Here is a 23641-nt window from a genome sequence, read left to right as displayed (position 1 = left end):
TTATCTCCATGGAATGCGATGTTGCAGAAGCCCTTGATGAAGGGATCGAAGGAGCGAAATATATATTTTTCTATCTAGTGTTACAGTGTATGCCCACAATCAATAGCTCCTAAGCAGCTAGCTTTGAAAATATGCTCCTTCTTTAATATGTTGCTCTTCCTCCCCGAATGGCAAACGCTGTCATGCCCAACCAGGAGCATTTGAGTTGAATTTTGCGGTGCAACCTAGCGTCTAGAAATACATGGCGTGAGGCTCGACTAGTACCCTGGATGAGGTCGTGCCATGCGCTGGCTTTGAAATCTTTGAACCCGTACGAAACTCTGCCGAGCTGCCGTCTGTTGCACATTTACGTGAGGAGTCCGCGGTGGACGGCCGTTGCAGGAAGATGCTGGGGGTTTGCTGGTCGAATGGATTTCCAGCATTGACAGATTGCGCGCTCGGGGTGTCAATCCTGCTGAAGTGAGCATAGTGACCTTCGTACTCGAGTCGGCCGAGAACAAGCTACTTACTCATGAGCACGCTGCAACATACGGACCTTGGCCTCTTGATCAGTGAGGCACTGGAAGTCAAATGGCTGCCCCTGCATCGCAGTGTCAGTCAAGGGATATCGACACTCTGTGTCGTCGTCCACGTACAATCTTCAAACGGAGGTCATCTTGACGGCCTTTGCGCATCCACCGGTTGCAGCGTTTTTCAATGCTCCGTTTCAATGTTGGCAAGCCTCGGAAGGTACGCATGGCTTAGAGTCTGTTGCTGATTGAGGATCGGCCAGAGGCTGAGCAGAGCAGTGCACCAGCAATTGCGTTGGAAGATGTCTCAACAACGCAGACACTGATCAAGAACAGGAAAAGGTATGAATCGAAAGCCTCATGCCATGACAGCCGTATCTGATAAAAAAGGTGGTAAACGAAAGTGGGTGCTGCGAAGAGAGAGGGAGTAATGGGAGACCCGGAGCTTTTAAATCATGAGCAGATTCCGGAATTGGAACAGCGACCGCCTCTTTTAATTAAGCTGACCCGAACATGCGGAATGACTGAAGTTGCTGTGACAAAGACCTTTCTGTCGGTTTACTCTGACCTACCAGAAGCCATTCGTTGAGACATTCGTGGCCACATGGTTTTCCACTGGAATGTGGCAAGGTATATTGGTAAGTGCGAGTACCGGTGAAGATATGGCAAAATACGGTCAGCTTTCCTTCTCTGCCAGGACGAAGTATTAATACGTACTCGAATCATTGATAATCATCATAGAGTAGTCATTTCAAGTCGAGTTCGTGTTGTGATGGTAGGAGAAGACGCTGCATCACCTTCCTCTCGCATGAAACTCAGGAATTGAAATCTGCATCACTGCAGGCCCACGTGTCTACACGAAACATTCCTCACACCAAGATGATCACCTCGCATGGCCCTCGTTTATCGCCACCGCATGCGGTGAGAATGTGAGCAAGCCCCTTTCAGCCCCTTCAAGCCGCCTCATTTCGGGTGGTCCTTCAAGTGGAAGCTCTTCAGCTTGACAAATTGCTCGAATCCAAATTTGCTTAGCGTGACTCCTTTGCCAGAGTCTTTCCATCCAGTCCAAGCAAGATCCTACAGACATTATCAGCAATACAAATTCCCCGTCAATGACAAGACTCACGGGACTAGGGTAGTCACAGCGATTCACAAAGCAAGTGCCGGCATCCACCAGTTCTGCCAGTGCTTCCCCTCTTTCTACATCTTTCGTCCAGATGCTTGCCGTAAGGCCAAATTCGCTGTCATTCATCATGCGGAGAGCCTCTTCGTCATTTCCGACTTTCATGACCGGAATTACAGGGCCAAATGTTTCTTCGTTCATCACTTCCATATCGTGCGTGACGTTGATTAGCAGCGTAGGCTTAACGTAATTGCCATCTGCTGGCGGATTCTCGAAGGACTCGTTCTTTGGGGTAGCGTCTACAGCGCCTTTCTTGATTGCATCTTGGACGTGCTGCGATATGGTATCCAGGGACTTCTTCGAGACCACCGGTCCTACATTAGTGGATTGATCCATAGGGTCGCCCAGCTTGTACCCATTAAGCACGCCTTGGACGGCTGAAACAAATTGGTCATGAATCTTTTCGTCGACATAGACTCGTTCAAGCGAACAGCAACTCTGCCCAGAATTGAAGACTGCCCCATCTACGATCTCCTCGGCCGCCCACTTGACATCTACATCTTCCCGCACGTAAGCAGGATCTTTGCCTCCCAACTCCAATGCCACAGGGACTACCCGGTTGGCAGCAGCTTTTTGCACCGCCAATCCTCCTGCAACGGAGCCGGTGAAGCATATGAGTCTTATCTGAGGAACTTTTACGACAGCCTCGAGCCTTGACATCGATCCACAATGGAAGTACTGTATCACATCCTTTGACAATCCAGCTTCGAGGAAGATGTTTTGAATCTGTTCGGCGATCGTAGGTGTTTGGGGCGATGGCTTGATGATGACGCTGTTGCCTGCCAATAAAGCTGGGATCAATGCATTCACAAGAATCAAGTATGGGTACTGCGATGTATTTAGTATATTCTCTTGCAGGACATGTGTAGGGAATGGCGAACATTCCAAGCGAACACTATGAGGACCGGACCGATGGGATATTTCCTGATGTAGCGCTTGAATCCTGTCTCGGCCTCTCCTGGTGCGTCCTGCAAGCATTCTCCACTGATTTTGAGGAGATATTGACCCCTTGCAACTGCTGTTGATATCTCCTTTCCTGTATACGCTATTGGGCGTCCCATCTGCTCTGTGAGCTCCTTAGCGAGAACATCTTTTCTCTGCTCAATGATATCGAGCGCTTTGCCAACAGTGGTGTGTCGTTCCTCCAGGGAAGTTGTTCTGTACGAGTTGAAGGCCCGCGTTGCGGTAGCCGGAATAAGAGCGATATCTGCGTCCGAGATGCCCTGGCGAGAAGTAACAGGCCAGTTGGTAGACGGAGAAATTGTCGTGATCGTCTCCGTAGTCATGGTCTTTAGAGGCTTTGAAGAGCCTCCGATACCTGAGGTTGTGAGGCGTTAAGAGTTGTGCATAGTACTTCGTGCATATAGGTAGATCGGCGATGTGACCTCCGAGGGTTGGTTTGACGGAACATGGCCACGCCAACTATTAGGCTGGAAATGGGGGGAGGCAACGCCCTAAAGTATTTGCTTATAGGGGGTTCTTCAGGGGGCCACCCCCATAAAGTTAGCGCCAGCATTGGAATTGGCGTGGCCATGTTCCGTCAAACCAACCCTCGGTCATCTTAAAGGGGCCTTTTAGGGGGCAGTCCCCAGCACCCCCACCCCCAACCTGGCCCGGCATCTCGAGGAAGTTAGATCTTCCTCGACAGCAATTTGTTCAATCATCCTGCAAAGTCTTCTGGGGTACCACAGATATACGTTACATTCAACTGTACAAAGCTGTGTCGTCTGCACATGGTGAAAGTTCATCATGAGATAGCCAACAAGTCTTGCTCACGCCAACTTGAAGCATAATGACTGAGGACCTAGCAAGGTTCTTCGACCTTTCTGAGACTTTATGCCTGGAACAGCAAGCTGCAGGTTCTCAGTGAAATCCGACGTGGTGAGGATGATTCGGAGAGTCTTTAGAAACTTGTGACCCTGGGTTAGGAACGGCCTTGCAACTTTAGGGAGTTATCAAAACAGAGATATCTGGAGATCAAGTACACGTCCTCAATACCTGATATCACGTTTCTATGCTTCTAGCGTTTCGGCTTTCGAATCAAGACGTTCTCAATAGTTGTGACTCCTCTTTCTCATCTTCGATTCAAAGTTGAAAGATGCTGTACAAGACTCCCTCGAGGTTCCCCGCGGGCTTTGAAAGATGGCGGGCGCTTATAAGAATATACGGGTAGCACAATTACTCTTTATGAGTTAGTGAGACTTAGAGCGTACCGAGCTTTTCATAAGGTGATGAGCGCTGACTACCGTTCTTATTCGGATCAGAGCCAGAGTGTGGACTTAATTGTCTCTGCAGAATGCAGCCTGCACTGAATTGGCCGGACTATTTTAGGAGACAACCTAGCGTATCGACCAATCTCACAATACATACTTCGCCACTGCCGCATTGTGAATTAGACGTAAATGATCTACTTGCAGCGTTCAAGCTTTGAGTACTGGAGATCTCGGTAGTCTGCATGTCTGGAAGCACACTTGATGGAGCATATCTCCATGTGCAGATGATCACTGAGCCTAGAATCCCTGAAGCAAATTTCGACAACAACCGCAATGTTCTGAAGACATGTTCATTTGGCTGAGAGAAGCCGAAATTACCATAGAATGGGTCTTTGCAACAATTTTCTAGTTTTCCCGTCTCAACTCGAAGCAAGCAGATTGGTAGAGCTGGGATAGCTCGATATGCTTACGTCAGGGTCTAACTCGTATCTAAATTCTATAAAGACCCGTGGGGGCTCGACGAAAGTGTGACGGACTCAAATAACCCTGCAGATTTAGAGTGGGAGCGTAGAGATTATAGTGGGCCTGGCATTTGAAGACGGAATCTGGGTTGTCCTTAAACCTTTATACTTCACTCACGAATCTAGAGATCATGAGCAACAAAGATGGAATTGGATTTGCTCAAAACCTACTGTCCTAGAACAGGGGAAGTCGTGATCGTAAGCAAGTAAGAAGTTTGAGAGACAAAACAGACATGCTATCATACCTTTTTGCAAAGGCGTGAGCCTCTCACTATTTTGGCCGAAATACGACTTTTTAAGAAGAATATGCTTCTGATTCGGACTCATGTTGGAAGGACATAACAATTCCTTGCTTTGACAGACTTCATACACTGACTCATCTCAGCTGGCGAGTATCACGAAGGCCAAAACATATCTGTTGGTATGCGGCCGCGTTTGACTTTGAGATCAAATTTTCAGGTCGAGCCGTGTGGGCGGACCAACAAATGGTCTGATTTATCTCACATACAAACATCTTACTGTGGTATAACAAAATCGCTAGAGCAGATATGAATTAGATTTTGACGACCGATATTCTAGACATGTCAAGAAAGACCAGATTGTGTTGGTTCTGCGGCTCTATCGATGGAGTTTCGCCTGCTACTCGACTGATTGTTGCAATATCACTGATTCAAACCACAGCATTAGCGCAATCAGAACAGCCATTGCTCCCATCAGATACTCTGGAAACAACTATTGGTGATCTGCATCATGGACGTTTAATACAACCTTCAAGATAGCACCCGGTGGATGGCAAGGTGATGCTGCGGATCTTTTCCCGCCACATCACACAAACCTCATTTATGCAGCAAATCTTTCTTTCCCCGGGCCTGCAAATCTTTACCAGGCGATTTGTTTAGCGATACGGCCGCAAACATTCGCTAAATCCAGGAGACCTTCCCACCCTCTTTGAATGTGCCTGGAACAGTAATTGCGTCTACTACGCGTGCTTTGACTGGCTACAGCTGTGGTGCAGCACGTGCATACGCCTACGCTTTCACTAGCGATTGCAAATGCGGCGTTCTAAAGAATGAGAGCCTATATTGGAAGTCTAGTTCTTGCTACGCGACCGCTGAGAATCTTCACAAGCAACACGATGGAAAAAGGAAGCGCGGCAACAAGGACTTTGTCTCTCGCTTCAGAAATGGACATTACCACTGACGAGTTGGTTAGGTGCTATGTTGCGCGCAGGTGTGAAGCATTATCCGAAAAAATTACAAGATTGGTTGGACTTGCATGGAGTCAAGGAGCAGCAGGATCTAGGACCGATGGATCTTCCCTACTGGTCCTGAAAACGCGCAACATAAACAGCCTAAGCGGCCTTTGATCTGCCTTCTCTTCTTGCCTGACAGCCCGTTCTCGGAATTTCAGGGCCTCCATCCAGGTCCTTACTCAGCTACCATTCCCTTTCTCCACCCACCATCATCCGCACCCTCCCCTTCGCTGGGCAGCCTGATCCACTCCGTCTCCGTCCGATGAAGCCCCCCGAATATTCCATCAACATGCATCGCAATCCCATCCTGTGTCCTCGTAGGGAAATAGAATTGGAGCAACCCGTGCCCAGCATCCTCCGAATCGATTCTAATTCTCTGCTTCGACCCCTCTTCATTAGCGAGATATCCGTCGCAGTCGCCCAGATGGACCAGAATGGGACTTTCGCCAGGGATTGGCGGGAGTCTGGCCGTGTTGGCTGATGCGCAGAAGCGAGTGTCGACGTACCAGCCTCTGAGCTGAGAAAGCAGGGCTAGATTAGCGATAGGGGAGCGTAAGGAGGGCTAGCAGGTCCACTCCTGGTAGTAGAGGGAGGGAAAAGACTAGGGGGAGAGAAAGGGGGAAGGGATGGTCGCGCACTCTGAATATTTCGAATGGATATATTTCGAACTTGAAGGCATCATCTGGTGCAGACGGACATTCATAATCTGCTGGTTCCTGGGTTTGATGATAAAGGGTAGTGGTATTCGGTGGCGTGGGTGTTGAAAATACCCTTTGAAATAGAAAGAGTATCAAGAAGCTGAACGCCGTGGTACGTAGCATGATGGCCTGCGAGCTCACTTCCTGGCATAAATCGACAACGAAAGGAGTAACAAACGAGATAGGAGATCTTTCTACTATCGACGTCGAGAATGGCGTTCTTAAGACTCACCACAACTCACAGGCTAACCAAACTCGGCTGTTGGTTTCCTAGACATCTTGAGTGCAACCAACTTCGGAAATCCGATACGCGACTTGACCAACGGCTGATCGTTCCTCAAATCAAGCCGGCACAACAACTAATCAGACCATGAGTATCGGACCTTTGTCGAGCCCTCGTGATCGGAGACAACAAGTATCAGTAGGAATTATGCTGGACATCGCTCTCTGTCCCAAATTGGAAAGGGCTTTTCCTGATTGGCCTTCAATTGCACCAAGATCATGTCCGCCGCCAAGATGGTGAAGCCGGAACCCAAGCTAGTCATCGCTTCTATATATCATACTGACAAAAGAGGAGTATCTTGATAGAATGGTGACGAAAAGAATAGGAAAACGCTCTAGAATTTAATCCAAATGACGGAAGAGGTGAACTCACGCATATGACAATCTCTCACACAAAGTAACTGAGTCTACTGGATTTGATAGGCGCACGATACGCTTACGTAATTCTTGTTGTGCTCTTCGAGCACACTGCTGCCCTTCAATTTTTGCTGTGTCACATCTGAGATATGAATGACCACGCCAACTCTCACGAATCGCTTGACCAAATTCCTTCGAACTCTTGGACCAGAAATCCATGGGACTTACATCTACCTCAAATCGTCTCGAATCCTTCAGAACCTGTAGGTAAAGGCAAGTATCATTGATTCGAAGGTCTGACAGAAGAACCGCGAAAGCAGGCAACGATCATCCGCAAGATACAAGTGTTTGTACTCTTGGGGAAGACTGATGGAACGGACCAGAACGTATTGCTTTGAAGTAGGCATCACAGATGGGCGTTGGGATATGGTCAGGAGTTAGCCGATTGCTAGCAAACTAACTATATTTTACCTCTATCTTGGTTTTGTCCTACTTGATCTACACGATGCGCTATACGGCATCCTACAGCGCAACTAGGACAAAATCAGGATTACAGAAATTCTTCATCATGACTTCTGGTGGACCTGTCATTGGCTATAAGTATGTGGGGTAAGGCTCTCTGCTCGCCGCAGTTCTCTCTATGTTTCTCTCATTTGTCCAAGTCTCTCACCATTCTACAGGGAGGCATACCCGAGACTTTGCTCTAAGGCAGTCTGAATTTGGACGAGTGGCAGATCCATCAATCTAGCAGTCACATACATTTCGCTATCCATACATCAACCTCATTGATTGTACAAAATTCCCAATTGAATTCTTCTCTGGCCAGCTGCGAGGTAATCATAGGTCGTAAACCAAAGAAATAAGTAGGTTGACGTCTGGTAAGACGATCAGAGCTGCTAGGACTAGAATATCTTGGGGCCGACATCTAGATCAAGCACCACGGCTCTGAGCACTAATCCTCGTCGATACGTTGTTGTCCCTCCAAGCGAGCCCAGGTGTGGGTGCTCGGGACATCCTCGTGGATCGAGCATCCTGCCAGATCTCTGTATCTACCCTGACCTTACCCGAGCCTGCCTTGGACGGCTTGCCCGAAGGTGCAAGATCTCGCAATGGTAGCGCATCCCCAGTCTGTTTCTCGGGCTCCCTTCTCGAGACGTCTGGTATCTTCGGCAATTCTTTGTCCATCAATGAACGTCCACGTTCGAGATTTTGAAAACCCTCTTTCTGGCGCAGGCCTGGTTGAAGTTGAGAAAGTCGAGACGCAGAATTTGTACGTGGGCCAGAGTCGGGATTGTTAGAGCGAGCATTGGAGCTCAACTTTTTGCAGCCTTGATAGAGTCGAATCGCTAAGGGTCGCGTGTGAGGAAGATTGGCGCAGATGAAGCCGAGATCTACTTCGACTAAACTCCAGAGTCCGCCGTTCAATCCACCAACTGAAGGTTGTAAGTGACATCTTCTGAAAGTAGGGGTTTGACTAACAAGGGTAATCTTTTAGATTCATCCTATGTAGAGCGATGATGCGGATAATACTTGCGATGCAAGCACTTAATCAAAGTCAGTTCTGGTAAAGGCATACTGAGAAGCATTTATTCGCACTTACAAACCACCTAGACAGAACAAGAACAGTAGAGCCAGCCTGTGAGATATTGAGATCTTGAGGTTCCAAACCATGCGAATAGGTAGGCTCAGAACGAGGATATCAGTTGCGAGGTTGATAATTCCTCCCCACACCCAGAATGTCACCCGGTTGATGCAAGTGCCGGTTTTGGTATCGTGCCAGAAGTATCGAATGGGATGACACTGGAATATAAAGGGAATGAAGGTCGCGGTGATGGTAACGAGAACGATTGCTCCGACTATAATCACCAAGCGACGGAACTCGCGGACTGGAAAGACACGATAGTAGAAAAGGAGAATCCCGATCTTGACGCCGGCAACATCAAGTGCCCAGAGTGGCTGGTAGATATAGCGAGTCTACATCTGTCAGATCGCTGATCTCTTTAACTTAGCAAAAGGGTCAAAAAGTAGGAATAACGAACGATCAGATACTTCCTGAATTCCGCGCTTGTCAGATGTATTTGGTGGTACCCCGCACCATTTGCAATGCCTGTTCGTTTGCTTGAGATATGAACGTCAATGACACTTTTCTAGCGGACTTACTGAGATACTCGACAATACTCAGTCCAGTACACAGGATCTGATCACAATTTAGCTTATGAATCTGTATAACTGTGTAATGCTACGCACCAAGGTAAGAAGCATAAACCAGTCGTCAATCCAAAGTGGTGTCCGCAGCAGTTTCCGGGACAAAATTCGGAGTAAATAGAGAACATGGCAAGGAACTAGTAACCCTGTTGTCACTCCAATACTAAGTTTCCGATTATGAGTCTCCTGTTCCGTTATGGAAAACATTTCAGCCAAAAAAAAAAATTGTCTTCTGGGAAAATATTGTGTTCGCTTCTCAAATCCGAAGATGGGTTTAAGATGACAACCACGAATTCTTTCCCCAAAAATCTTACGCTGTAGTACAATACTTGTTGCTGAAAGAATCCCGTCACAGGAAGGACGACAAAAGCTATGGCCTATCCAGACCCGAGTCTCCCTTCTTCTCGTATCACCTGAGTGCTCCCACGCATTCACAATCACAACAACAATTCAACGTGATTCGCTTGCATACCCATACCAGCAACGGGGCGATGATCCTACCCATCGTCCATGAACGCATTTCCGAGCAGTACACCCCGGTCTAGCGGTTTGCACAACAAGTGAACGGCCGCACTTCCCCCAAAGCGGTACTCAAATCTTTCCCCAACAAGCCCACGGTAAAAATAAGTCTACCATCCAACATCAAGCTATCTCCTGTTTCGATTGCCACAGAGAAAGTGGCTGAGCAGTGGTGAATACCGTAATCCAGCCACCAGAATCGAATGCTCAGAAGTGAAGTTGAGCCGCATCATGTGGGCAGCTCACGTGGCTTCTCGTGTCCGGCCTTGTACCACTATCATACTGTCACCTAGATGTGAGTTCTTTGATTCGATGCCACTCGACTATATTCCGAACATGGGGGTCATGAGGATGGGGGGGATGAATGACGGCTGATATTATCACTTTATCACGCAACTCACACTTGGTCGGCGTTACGTAGTAAGGTAGTACTATCAGTCTCATTCCGGTAAAGGAGCACTGTCAAATGAATATTTGTTCACACGGTCAGCCTGGGAGACGAAAGTATGCTATTCCTTGCTTTGACAATATAGACGGCTTGCTTCTAACTCGACATTTGAAGTGATTTGGTAAATTCAAGTATGTGAGAACCGATAAGGTGAAAATGTCTGCTTTTAATCATTATCTAAGTATGCATTTTCTAAGTTTCTCGCAATATATACACACCAAATCATCAGAAGGTCCATCTATATGCACTACACCACTCTCCCCCACCCCCAACCCCCCCACTCATCACTCATCATCACTCTCCTCCTCCATCACCCCCTCATGAAATGCCTTCCCCTCCGTCGTCTCCTTCACATACCCCCTCCGTATCGTCCAATCTCCAAAATACTCCCCGTTATCCCTCGTATCCCTCCACTCCTTCAACATCCCCCTCATAATCTCCAATATCTCCTCCTCCTGGATACTACTCCTATAAAGCTTATTCAGCCTCTGTCCATGATACCCCCCTCCAAGATACATATTGTAAGCCCCATACGCTTTCCCCACGAACGCCACCTCCGCGAGCCAAGGGCGCGCGCAGCCGTTCGGACAGCCCGTCATCCTCATAACAATAGAGTCATTACTAAGCCCCAAGTCTACAAGGGTTGACTCAAGTTTTGTGATGAGAATAGGGAGGTAGCGCTCACTTTCCGCCATGGCGAGGCCACATGTTGGGAAGGCGACGCAGGCGGAGGAAGAGAGGCGGAGGGCAGAAGTGCCTTCGTGCTTGACGTCGAGTTTGTACTGTTTCATGAGATTTTTTATGGTAGGGAGCTCAGAGTCCGGGACGAGGGAGAGGCAGAGGTGCTGGTTCGGCGTGAGGCGGAATTCACCTCGATGCACTTTTGCGATCTCGCGGAGGCCAGTTTTCATGGGGAAGTCGGGCGTATCTTCCACGCGGCCGTTCTCGATGAAGAAGGTGAAGTGGTTCATGCCGTTCTCGTCGCGCTGCCAGCCGAAGGTGTCGATGTTGGATAGGAATTTGAAGGGGCGTGGCTCGTCGAATTTTAAGCCGTCTAGGAGGTCTTCGACTTTCGATTTGAAAGCTTCGACGCCCATGTCGTCAATTGTGTATTTTAGGCGGGCGTGCTTTCGATTGTTACGGTCGCCATTGTCGCGTTGCACGAGCATTATTTTCTCGCATACGAGATGGATCTGGGAGGTGGGGATGTAGCCAAACATGCTGCCTGTGCGAGGATAGGTTTTCTTGTTGTTATGGGTCACGCCCATTCCACCGCCTACGAGGACATTGAAACCCTCGAGACGGTCGTCAGAGCCTTTGATTGCTATTAACCCTATATCGTGGGCATAGACGTCTGTGTCGTTTGATGGAGGGACTGCGATTGTAATTTTGAATTTCCGAGGGAGGTAAGTCGGGCCGTAGAGAGGCTCTTTATCCTGAAGAGCGTCGCCAGCTATTTGGGTTTGCTTCTCATTCGAATTTTTGTCTTTGATCCAGATTTCATGGTAGGCGGATGTTGATGGGAGCAAATGATCGTTGATTTTTCTTGACGCTTCGTACACGTCACGATGGTAGGCTGATTCAGTGGGGAGGATACTGCACATTACATTACGATTCACATCACCGCAGGCTGCAATCGTAGTCATGAGCGCCTTGTTGATGGATCGCATGGCTGGCTTCAGCTTGCTCTTCACGACGCCGTGGAATTGGAAAGTTTGACGAGTTGTCAACTTCATGGTCTCATTGCCCAGCGTACTACTGATTTCGTCCATCTGAAGCCATTGTGAAGGCGAAGCTATACCGGCCGCTAGTCTGCATCTGATCATAAAGGCGTATGCAGGCTCAAGGCCTTGCGCCTTTCGTTCGTCCCGTAGATCACGGTCATCTTCCATGTAGGTGCCATGAAATTTGGTCAATTGCTGGTCAGAAGCTGCTATTGCCCCAGTCGAATTATCTTCGAGCCCTTCTTCAATCGTACCGCGGAGAAAGTTGGACTGTATTTTGATATCTTCATTGGTGATCGGTGGTGGCTCATCAGGTAGACCCTCTACTTTATCGACGTTGAGAGCCTGCCACAACTTCGGTTCCCATTCGTTGTATCCAGTCTGATATGAATCTGGATCCTGGTCATCTCCAAGTCCGATCTCTGCAAGCGACTTGCCCCCAAGAAAAGTTAATCTGGCGTCTAAATCTTTGCCAGGCTTGTTGTAGTATATTCTGTCTTCCTTCCGTGGCCAGTAATGGCTGTCTCCAAGCGCAAAAACTGAATAATTAATGCTAGACAAGTCAAGGTCGCCAGCATCCTTGATGGTGTCCCAGAACGCTCGTCCATTCTGTGGGAACTCACCCTGACCTGCGGTGCTAGTAATTAAGACAACATTTTCCTCTCCGGGGAGATCTTCTAACGGATAGTCATCCATGGCGAAGACCTTTGATTTCAGACCTCGAGCCTTGCCTCTATTTCCGAGCCTCTTCGCTAAAGACTCAGCATTGCCATTGTCCGATGCGAAAATTACGGTCAACGGTGCTCCGAATAGGCTCTCTAACATCCTGTCGTACGCATCTTTCGCTCTCCTTTTTTGTAAGGTGCGAACTTCGGTTCCATAGGACTCCGACAGGTTGGCTGAAAATTCTGGATGTCGATTCATCAGCTGGGTCAAGTGATTGTCCCGCCGCAGGAACTCTTCGAGTTCTTGTTTGATACGCTCAGAGTCCAGTGAGAAATTTGGTTGCCCGTTTTCGTCATTGTTTGGGTCCCATCGATAAAGCGGCCAATATCCTAAATCAACAGCTTTCTTAGTCTCCTGCAAGACGGTCAGTGGGGAGTCGTCTTCCTTGTTGTATGGCAGATAGGCAAGCACTACTGAGGGACCGTCGAATTGGTCTGCCTCAATCATTGCCTCTAGCACCTGAGTATACGAGCTATAGACCGCCACAGAAGCTACGTAAGCATTGCCGAAGTTCATAGCATAAAGACCGATGTCCTTTTTTCGCCTCGCCGTGTCAGTAGCAGCTCGATCAGAATATGGCTGAGAATCGATAATAAGCATGTTTACATTCGCGCCTGATGCGAGCACATGATGGACTCCAGAATTGCCGAGATCATATGCCCATGCGTCTGATCCAATCAACCACTGTGATTCGTTGAAAAACAGGGCTTTTGTTGACAGCAAACGATTTGCTAGACTCGACCCATCAGTACTTAATCGAGCAATGACCTCTTTCGCTAGATCATTTGCCCTGGCTGGTTCGCGGGCCGCAAGCGCCCATTTTGATAGCCAGCTTTTTGGCGCTTCGGTGATAAATTCAGCGCTTGTAGCAGCCTCCTGCACGTCACCGACAAAGCGTGTCCGACGGTCTATTCTAGCAAGCAGAGAACCAAAGCCAAATTCAGGATTGGAAGCCAAGGTCGATGAGATACCGGCATGGGCAGCGCCGAGCCGGTTAGCAAGATGTAGTCGCTCGCCGAATACTTGCTCAAGGATTTTCATGTATGCTGTTTCAACCTTGGGTTGTTCCAAGCTATATTCATTAGTATTACTCGTGGGCTTTTTTCGGGAGCCAACCTCGAGGTTCTGTATAGGTGAGGGCGAATTGAGATTCTGGAAGATGCCTCGTAGTGCTTGTCGGGCTGTTGCGGGCTCGATGTATCCCAGTTGATATCCTACTATTGTAGGGGTGCCTGACGTAGACGGTCCTGTCCTCAGAGATGTAAGTATATCGAGCAACACTGGACCCCATTTCGTAGTCTTTCTTCTAATCTGTTCTAGCACTGCTATTTTGCTAACGGACTTCGGTATTGCTTGAATGAGATTCGCGGCAAGCCATGGCCTGTACAGTCGAGCTGTTATGAGCCCAGACTTTGCAAATTCTTCAGTTTCCTTGGATGCTATCAGTTCATCAACGAAAATACCTGTAGAACCGAACACGAATAAAGCCGAGATCGCATCCTCCGAGCCTGTGTATTCGAATGCATGGTATATCCTTCCCGTGGCCTTGGCGATTCTCTCCCATATGTGAGAAATTATTGTGTGAATGTCCTCAGATGTGACGGGTCTGGTGGTAGTGGACGTGACTGAGGTGGCTGAAGATACTGTAGGCCGGCTATCTATACTACTTTCTCTGCCAGATGAGCTTGCAGAAGAATCTCCATTGAGTGCTCGAGGTGGAAGTGGTGCGGAGGCGTCGCTGATACCGTGACTCTGTTGTGGGGTTGGGCCGCTAGTAGCGCTGATCGAGTCCTCTGTGAGTGTAGCCTGCCGTCCCTCATCGACGTAGAGCGAAGTCTCACCGTCGGCTGGCTGTTCCCCTCTTCCCAGGTCGAGTTCCAACAGATGTTTTACTAGAAAAGGACTTTCATCCTCTATTGAATGGTCTTTTTCCGAATTGGCGGGATCGAAGAAATGAATAACCCCTTTTCCGCTCCGTGTTGCCAGAGCGTGTGCCGATAGCGCAATATCTTGCGCCTCTTGTAGCGTCTCTGAGTGTAGAAATGTAAAGCCGCATTGTCGTATTGAAGTGATTTCTGAGTAGTCAGGGCTACTGTAAGGATTCAAGGCAGCATGAATGACGATGGGGTACTGGCCAAGCTTGTACAGGTGTGGTACGGAAGGTAGGAGGATGGCGGAGGTTGTGGTGACGGAGACGAGTTTGCCGGAGCGGAGAGGTTCGAAAGCGGAGAGGAGTGGATCAGTGTTGAACCGTACCGACTGTACCTGGTGAGGATCAGCATCTGTAAGGTCCGTCAAATCGTTGTTTGAGGGCATACTTTGGGCTCCTTTGCTGCTATTCCCTTCGTTTGTTTGCTTGATAATTTGTGCAAGGTGCTTGAGAACTCGGAGTCTCGACCCAGTGATGGCTGAACAGACAGAATCACATCGCTGGCTGAGTACGCTATTCGAGCGACTGCACCACAACTGGCCGTCAGCAAGACTTCGGCATCGAGTCGTGGTGGCTTTCGCAGTGGGGGGTTCTCTCACCTGCTTCCCCAGCGGTGCTGATGGCTGCCATTGAGACTGATCGATTGGATCTTCAATTCAGAAAAAGCAGAACAGTAGCTGGTTGTTTGTTAATTCATCACTTTATCAACCACTTTTCAAAAAGCAATACCTTCGTGGCTGCATGCACGGGACTTGTTCTCAATAATTTCTTCGCCACAATATTGATGGAAGATCGTCATTGGTGGGAAGCACGCAATCCCGCCGCTTCGTCCAGAGCCGCAATCGGCATTACTCATCCATTTCCTAGTGCTAGATAGACACAGGTACTAAATGCAAGAGAAGAAGATGGAGACGAATCAGATGTGGAGTTTATAAGGATTTAAATATATACACTCGTACAGAGTAAACTACATGAAGACCTCCCTCCTCTTTCTCTACACCACCTTAGACCTCAACCGTGAGTGGGGACTTATATCCTAGCGTTAGGAAAAGAAGTACAAGCTGTCCTTCAGCCTCCTCACATCGAAGGTCCCCTTCTCCGGCACCGGCGGGAAGGTCAATGGCACCCAGAAGTACACTTTGTTGAGATACCGTATTCCCGGCTTCAACACCTTGGGCTGCTTGTGATCCCCCCTTCAGAAACAGCCTCCTCTCTTGTTTCTCCGTGAATGACCTCCCTTTCGCCTGCTTGATGTTCAACAGCATCAATTTCTTCATCGCCCAAGTCAACTGCACCCAACGACAATTCTTGCAGCTTCGAAGTCTCTGTCTTTACTGCCTCGGCCTGCCTCTTGCTCTCGAGCTTGACCTGCCCGACCCTGCGCCTCTGACCGATTGTCGTCGGTCGTCGATCAGGAGCCGCAAGAGCATCTTCGCTCGAAAGCTTTTCGAATATGCTAGCCGGTGTTTCCATGGCCTCACCCTCCGCTCTTTCCATGGCGTTTTTGGAGGCAAGCAAACGCAAGCGCTTTACCTCCAACATCAACTCTGCAACCTTACCCGGGTCAATGCGGCCCTGGGTAGTCTTGGACCCGCTGGTCCCCATTCCAGGATTGTTTTTCTTCCATCGTGCGATACTCCTGCCCACTGGTGTTGCAAGGTAGATGGAGGCTAAGCGCATGTATCCCTTGTACCTCGTCTCAAATTCTGCGTGAAGTCGAGCAACGATGTTTTCGGAGTGCATCCGAACGAAGGCATCGCGAGTGACCTTGTTCATGACGTCGATATCGGCAGCATGGGTCCAGAATGAGTCGTGCACCGAGGCAAATGTCAGGCCAAGCTCATTGCACCTCAAAGCGGTCAAAAACATATGGGTGCCGTCAAGGGAATGGATAAAGTTTGGAGGAAAGCCCTGAAGTTGCTTCGTTTTATCCACTGGGAACTGTGAAATTTGCTTTCGCAGCCAAATAGTCTGCAACTCTGTCTTTAATGCCGCGTTTTGATTTTTGCGATATGGTTGAACGACGGGAATTTTAAGCGGCGTTGTCCAAGTCACAGGCGTCAGGAAGGCAGCCGAGCCACAGTCAGCTTTGGTTTTATATTCCTTCATCCGAAAAGCGGTACGCGGTGACCCACCGTTGGATTGTTGTTCCAGCCGAGAAATCTGTCCTGATGAGACTGATTCACAGATTCGATTGCCACAGTCTCCGAGCCAGTACTGAATTTCATGAGCCCCGTTGAACATGTTGCCCAACGTGTTGAAGATCTTCTTCGCGATGTAGTGTGATGCGTACTGTAGGGTAACCGGACCCGTTTCCGGAAATTTGAGACTATCTGCCAGCTGCTTTTGAACTTGCGCTCTCGCCCCGACAAGCGTGACACCATAGACGTTGGTCATGACTGTCGGTTTGACGACCTTTCTTGTGACATGACCGTCCAAGTATTTGGCAATGAGATGGCCGTCTGAGGCTTCTTGCTTTACTTCGTTTTTTATGGTTTCTGCGACTGCGGTATAGATGTCTGACGGCCGTTGTCCAGGTTCCAGATTCACCTGTTTGGCTCCTACCACGTCACCGCCCAAAGCTGCATAATGCTGTAAGCCATTGCAGGTGCCATCTTGATGAACGGGAAGGTGCGAAATGAATTGAGTTGGATCATCAAGTTGAAGAGCTCCATGCAATTCGATGCAAGTAGCGAGACATTGCCAAGGGTCTTCCGCCTTCAACCACCAACGTCGTCCGTGTAATGGATTCAACGCCGAGTCTGTAATCTCAGCAATACTCTCTTCAGCGAACATTTCTCGCTCCTTGAAGCTAGCTTTGTCGAATCCGTAAACATTTGCAAGATGTACCTTGAGCCACCATAAACCTGACTCGCCAAGCTTCTTGCCATCTGCGAAAAGAAGGAGCCCGCGCATATTGTCAGCGCCCATATGATTCATGAATGGCACCATCGGGTAAGCGCGGCCTCGAAAATCCACATTGTGAGGAAAATAAAACGTCTCCTTGCTAAAGGCACGAGCCACTTCCAATTGAAAATTCATGAAGCATCTCTGACTCCTGAGGCCTGTCTTTTCGTTCTCGAGTCTCTGAACCTTAGTAAGCCAGCGCCGGCGCTCCTCTCGGCCGCTTGACGAGTCAGGCTCCGGAGGATATTCCATTGTAGGGTTCTCAGGCGGAATGCCAGCAATTGGTTCTCCTGTGTCCCAAACGTTTGCCATGACCCCAAAGATTCGCTGATTGATTTTCCAGGGCGTCTTACCAAGTACATTGAGCCCTTGATAGAGCTGTGCCAGATCGCCAGTTTCAGCTGCCGTCATCAAGTAGCTTTTGGAGTATGAATCCGCGGAATGAGCTCGCACGACTCGGAGATTTTGGTCTAGGAAACCACCGCTATTGAAAGCAGTCCAAGGTTTCGGCTCGCAGACCATCGGTAACAATTTTGCGAGGGCGGAGCCGACGGGCGCCTTTGCCATCTTGTCCATGATGGCCGCATTCAGCTGCACAATACCTACTCGCTTTCCTTTGGAGTGTTGATATGTATGGAAAAAGACAGGCCGGGACTCGTGAACATCTAACCCCGTCTCTGGATTCTTTCGCGAGACGTCCACCTTTGCAATGCTTATCAGCTTGGACAATAGCAAAGCTCCAATTTTGAAAGAAACTGTCGATGGCCAATGCGCTGTGTCGTACAGCTCAGGCTCTGTGCCAGCTGCAAGCTTATCTGCAACACTTCTCAATCGTGAGGCTTTGATGTATCCATCTCGAGTGTGACTCTTTCTGCGCCAGTCCTGAAAGCCACGATTTTCACGATTAATGCAAGCATAGGCTTCTTCTCGAAGCAGTTTCCCAATCTGATACACCAAAGTAACAAGCTTCGTACCCTTCACGTTCCCAGCAGTAGATGCAGTCTGCATTACGGCCATGATAGTCAAAGCGGATATTTTTTCAGCAGGTAGGCTTGCCAGAAATGGTCCCCACTGAAGCCGATCGATGTCAGGTGCTGTCTTCTTTCCTTTCTTATCCGCATTCCTCTCCGCTTTCTCGAACATCTTCATTTCTTCCTTGATGGCCGGCTCAAGCTGCTCGTGCCAAGTCCACATCAAGCCTCCAATGGGAGCTCTGTCTTGGAGCGCGCTACTGATTCCAATCTTTCTGAGCTGGGCATTCTCAATTTGCCAACGCTCTAGGGCAGCCTTGACTGTATTCTCTTCCATGTACAGCTGTCGATCCACGTTAGGAATTGTTTGATCTTCTGCCCGTGCTAGAAGTTCGTCTTTAGAAGCAATTCCTTGCAGCTCGCTTGATTTCTGCAGCGACGATAACGACTTCCTCAGGGTCAAAAGCCCTTGACCTTTGGTCTCGACCTCTCGCAACCTCCTTGACAAAGGGTCAAAATCGGGTTCGAAACCAGGCACGTTGGGTCTTTGTTCGGCTGGCATAGGCATCCGATTTATGTACCAGCCGAAGTTCTATGGATGGTGTAAGCAAATGTTCCGCTCTATTCTAGATTTCCTCAAACCTTGAAAGCGTCTTCTAGTTCTGGAACCCTTTCTTTTGTCTCTTCTTCTATGCCATGATCGCGAGCTATGTTATAGTACCTTCTCACTGTTCGCATCCGCTTTTTGTAGTTGGGATCTTGAAGACAGGCCTGGATTATGAGCGCGAAGAGTTCCGCGTCTTGAGAAACGCCTTGAGCTTTGATTTCGATCTCGTACCACTTCAATAAAGCTTGCAATTGAAGCATATTCTTAGTCTTGATGATCATGGCCGTCATTTCTCTGATATAATCCTTGTGTGCGGCAAGTAGCCCAGCAGCCTCTGGCTGGTAGATTTGGTGAAGTCGTCGCACAAGGGTAGCCGCTCTTTCAAACCGGCCAATGCGGAGGGAAGCGTGTAAAGTTTGATGGATTTCATTGACATCGCCACTGATCCCATCAGCAGATCGAAACTTGCCGAGAGTTGATAGAGGGCGGTCATCGAGTATCAGCGGCGTTGGCCGCGTTTCAAAGCCGTGAAGAGCAGGAATTGTTTCTGGTCCAAAAGCTGGCAAGCTTGCAGCTTCGGGCCAGGGAGAGAAGGGTATGAAGTCTTGCGGCGATTGATACTCGATGGCTGCAGCGGACGCCAAACCCCTGCTTGTTGAGTGCAGAACATTGTAGTCTGGACGCGAGGCTGGGCGCGGTGACTTTAGACCGGACTTTGAAGATGGATTGTTGTATGAAGAAGATGTTCGTGTTTGGAGTGGTGGATTGAGAAGGGCAGGACAGAGAAACGGCAGCTGTATAGATTCTGCGTCCAATCGAGCCTGTTGTATCGCAAGCTGCAGTCTTCTGCGAGATGCTCGTACCAGCATTATCAGATTTACAAAGGACTGTGAAAATTGTCCTCCCGCCAAAGGTTGAAGCGCAAGGCAAAGTCACCGGTTGGCAATCCTTTAGGGAGAAAGCAGAAAAGTTTTGCCATCCATGGATTATTGCAGGGGTCCCGAAAACAGACTAGCGCAGAAGCTACCGTGACGTCTTCTGAGAATCTGCACGTGACCACACGTTCAGACTTTTCAACAGTTGAAGCATCTACGACGTGCCTCTTTGGACCTATCTGCCCGAAAGTGAGAATGGAAATCCAATCCCAAATTGGCAGGCTTACAAGGACCCTGTTCGTAGTCTAAATCGACTCAATTATGCCTAAATACAATCTCATTAAGACACTCTAATGGCAGGACCAAATGCATAGCGCTCATCGTATACTCGCTCTAAAGATTCACGCCCCCTAGAAGCACGATCGTTGCCAAAGATTAGTAATAGTGAAAGTTCAGCACAATTGGGTATTTGGGTATCATTTTTCAATTCCTCCGCGGGTTCCCTCCAATCTTCTCCCAATCAGTAATAGACCTTCTCCTCATAAATCGGCGGTCTTGCGCTTTCATGATCCCATGTCATGTTGCCCGTCTCATCGAAGCCGGCACTCTCGTCTGTCATTGGAATCACCTTGCTGCTGTGAATGCACTCCTGCCTGGAGACGCCCATTTGATCGCGTGGGATCCATAAGATTGGAGTAGGCGAAGAGATGGCGGGATGGTAGTATGCTGTTCGTTCAACCTCTGGATCATAAGTAATATCGGCAAAACCACGAGGAACAAGGCGCCTCATTGTATGATAGTCTGTGTAGACATGCGGCTTGAGGAACTTGGTAAGCATGTTTGGCTTTTTATGCGGTGCAGGCCCTAGCCCATTTTCAACTTCTTCCACTGCCTGGGTGCCGATCTTGGTCTCCTTTTCTTGTGGGTCAGGATGACCATTCTCTAGAGCAAGAAGTGAGTCTTCCTCTACCTGCAATGTCTTGGGCAGATACTGTAGCATCGGATCGATAGCTGAGTTGAGTGAGAGGTGGAAGAGGGCCGCAAAGACGAGGTAAACGATCATCAGAATCAACGGGCCCCATGCCTTTGAAACTGCAAACAGAGCGATCAAGCATACAATAGCTAAGTAAATGCCGGTGGTGGTTTGCTGGAGGGCCCGAGGATAAACCAATCCATGGCAGTCGATGTTGGAGTTGAATACAAACAGAAGATTGTACCTATAGGCGAGGTAGATCAGGTAGAGGCCAATTGTAGAGAAAGCCATCACCAAGGGAGCAATGACCGAATAAGTGAGAGCTACCAAGTTGTTAGCAGCATATCAATAGCAAGAAAGATGCAGTAACTTACAGATCACTGTCAACAACGTGTACACCGGAAAGACGGTTCCCCAGCCAAGACCGGAGAGTGTCACGAAACGCTTGTACATCTTACGGGGCGTCGTATCTAGGAATTTCCCTAAGATCTTGAAGAGGATGACACCTACAAGCTGCAGCAAGGCCCCCGAGCTGATAGCGAGACCTTGAAGAATAAAATACGAGATGTAAAAGTTGGAGGCTTTCGGTAAGTCGCCGGACAGTAAAGTTAACGCGTCGGCTGGCTTGCTGATGATCGAAACAACAGCTGCAGAAGCCGACGATGTGATTGTTGTGACGAGGAAGACCTGGATGACCTGGAAGAGGAAATAAGAATTCTGGACCCGGAGCTCGATGCTTGAAAGTGAAGGCTTTCCAGACAATTTGGCCATCAATCGGAGGATGATTGGTAGTAATGCCATTAGAACAGCAAGCAGGACCGAGGGTAGAAGACCCTGGATGACACCAAGGATCGAAGGGGGAATCTTGTTGATAAAGCTGAGCCATGGGAGGAGGGGAGGCTTTGGCGGAGTCACAGTGTTGTCACCTTGAGATAAAGCCTTGATATTGGAGATCGCACCAACGAAAGCGACGGGAATAGCCCAGAAGATGATAAGAGCTGATACAAAGCAGGTCGTTAGGATGTTGCGGACGATTCTTGATGCCCAATTGATGGTCAGATTCTTCCAGATGATTTCCTCAGGACTAACACCAATGAACCTTGGGGACATGTGCAGGGGTTGATGATGGGCCAGGCTTTGATATGCGGCTTGCGCTTCGGTCTGGTTGTAGAATTCAATGAAGACAGAGCAGATGAATTTGCCCTCTCCAGCACGAAGCTTTGTTTGTAGGGCGTCAATTTTTGGTATCAGACTAGCAAGTTCCGAGCGGCACCAATTGATGGTATCGACCTTCTTGCCGATGAGCGGTTTCAAGCGATGGGTAGGACGCTGCTTTGGCTGCACGAAGCGAGCAGCGACAGAGCCAGATTCACCGTCAACGTCGTCGCCATCAGCTCCGATTGCGGCTTCGGCCGCACCTCCTTTCTTTGCGGCTTTGAGGCGGTTTGTGTTTGCTGACTTAACCAATTTGGTTTCGGCGGCTTCCAACTTCATCGCGACCTTGTCTCGCTCGGTGACCAGCTCTTCAATCTCTTTGCAGTCATTCGCAATCCAAAGATTCTTGACTTGGGGACCGAAGACTTTCCGCAACTTGGCCTCATTTTGCATCTCCTCCGGCACAGACGTGAATAGCACGGTCCGGGAAGACAAACGATTAGCATACAGAGGAGAGATCAGGTATGCTTGGCGTAGGTTGATGTAGTAGATACTTTCCCTCATGACCATGTAGAAGACAAAGGCTGCGGAGAATTAGTTTTCTTCTTCATCGATCCTTCATTGGGGACTCACTGAAGAAAATCCAGCCAACAAAGGTGTGGGCATAGTACCGGTTGGGATTCTTGACATTTCCGAAGGATAGCATATTCAGCTCCGTTTGGCCGTTTCCTCCAGTGGCATTGATTGGGAAGAGGACGGGGAAGGTGATACAGCAGCCAACAAAGGTTATCAAAACGGAAATCTTCAGGTAGCGAAGTAGCAGGTAGCCATCGAGGGAATGATGATTCAAGACGTAAGTATCGGGAAGCTTGTTGAACACGCCAACCCAATTGAAGAGACCAGTAGGGAGATCTGGGGATCGTTCTCTGCGATGGAAAGGGTCAGTTCTATTGATCACCATTGGACAAGAAGTGAGAAAACTGACTGCTCGCGGAGTGATCCAACGTATGATCTAGGAGCATAATTACGCTTCAGCTTAGGTCGTAAAAGGAGCCAGATCACGACATAGGCGAGTGCAACTAGCAAAGCAGGGCCGGCAGTCCAGTACAAGTTCGATACGGACGGAGTGTTGTTTTTACTGTTCGAAGACGAGCCTGACTAGAGACATAGTCAGTGGGGCTGTATTGCAGAGCAGACTTTGTTTTTTTCAGTCGTGGCTGGCGTACCTGTCGTGCAAACAGATTGTTGGCCATCTCGACGGCCGTGGGCCCTTCAGACTCTCGAGCGGGAGAGCTGAACAGCACCCAAATGATGATTGAAATGCCCAGATAGCAATGCTCAAGCTAGCTGTGCAGCAGATAGTAGTGAATGTAGATGGAAGCAATTGGGGTGTAGAGTGAATGGGTGATTGTTGATGTGGCAGAAATGCGAATCTGGGAAATTTGACGTGGGGGCCGTCGCGCGACGATGCAGCAAAAGCTTGGCTTGCTTGGCTGACGGAAATGGGCAACGACTGATGTAATTGCCGGGGAGAGCCTCCAATCAGAGTCACCGATGCCCAATGGCACGAATGGTTGCGCTGGATA

At 48.9% G+C, this 23641-nt stretch overlaps 4 protein-coding genes across 4 annotated transcripts; all 4 read right to left on the bottom strand.

The window, feature by feature from the left end:
* Window positions 1-1472: 1472 nt before the first annotated feature.
* KY384_007570 (uncharacterized protein) lies at window positions 1473-2978 on the bottom strand (the record flags this gene model as incomplete). Its single annotated transcript, XM_044816061.1, has 3 exons — window positions 1473-1586; window positions 1636-2520; window positions 2574-2978. The coding sequence occupies 3 exons, from the start codon at window positions 2976-2978 to the stop codon at window positions 1473-1475; spliced, it is 1404 nt and encodes a 467-aa protein (XP_044666701.1).
* A 7493-nt stretch (window positions 2979-10471) lies between these two features.
* On the bottom strand, window positions 10472-14953 carry KY384_007569 (uncharacterized protein; the record flags this gene model as incomplete). The annotated part of the gene is made up of 1 exon (XM_044816060.1): window positions 10472-14953. The coding sequence occupies one exon, from the start codon at window positions 14951-14953 to the stop codon at window positions 10472-10474; it is 4482 nt and encodes a 1493-aa protein (XP_044666700.1).
* A 778-nt stretch (window positions 14954-15731) lies between these two features.
* Window positions 15732-19921, bottom strand: KY384_007568 (uncharacterized protein; the record flags this gene model as incomplete). The annotated part of the gene is made up of 2 exons (XM_044816059.1): window positions 15732-19037; window positions 19088-19921. 2 exons carry the CDS (start codon window positions 19919-19921, stop codon window positions 15732-15734), a joined length of 4140 nt encoding a protein of 1379 aa, XP_044666699.1.
* A 526-nt stretch (window positions 19922-20447) lies between these two features.
* On the bottom strand, window positions 20448-23016 carry KY384_007567 (uncharacterized protein; the record flags this gene model as incomplete). The annotated part of the gene is made up of 3 exons (XM_044816058.1): window positions 20448-21223; window positions 21275-22639; window positions 22689-23016. The coding sequence occupies 3 exons, from the start codon at window positions 23014-23016 to the stop codon at window positions 20448-20450; spliced, it is 2469 nt and encodes an 822-aa protein (XP_044666698.1).
* Between the last annotated feature and the right edge of the window lie 625 nt (window positions 23017-23641).

Source organism: Bacidia gigantensis (assembly GCF_019456465.1).
Source record: "Bacidia gigantensis strain McMullin 20006 chromosome Unknown contig_278, whole genome shotgun sequence".
NCBI classification, from domain to species: Eukaryota; Fungi; Ascomycota; class Lecanoromycetes; order Lecanorales; family Ramalinaceae; genus Bacidia; species Bacidia gigantensis.
This window is presented reverse-complemented; position numbering and strand designations above follow the sequence as displayed.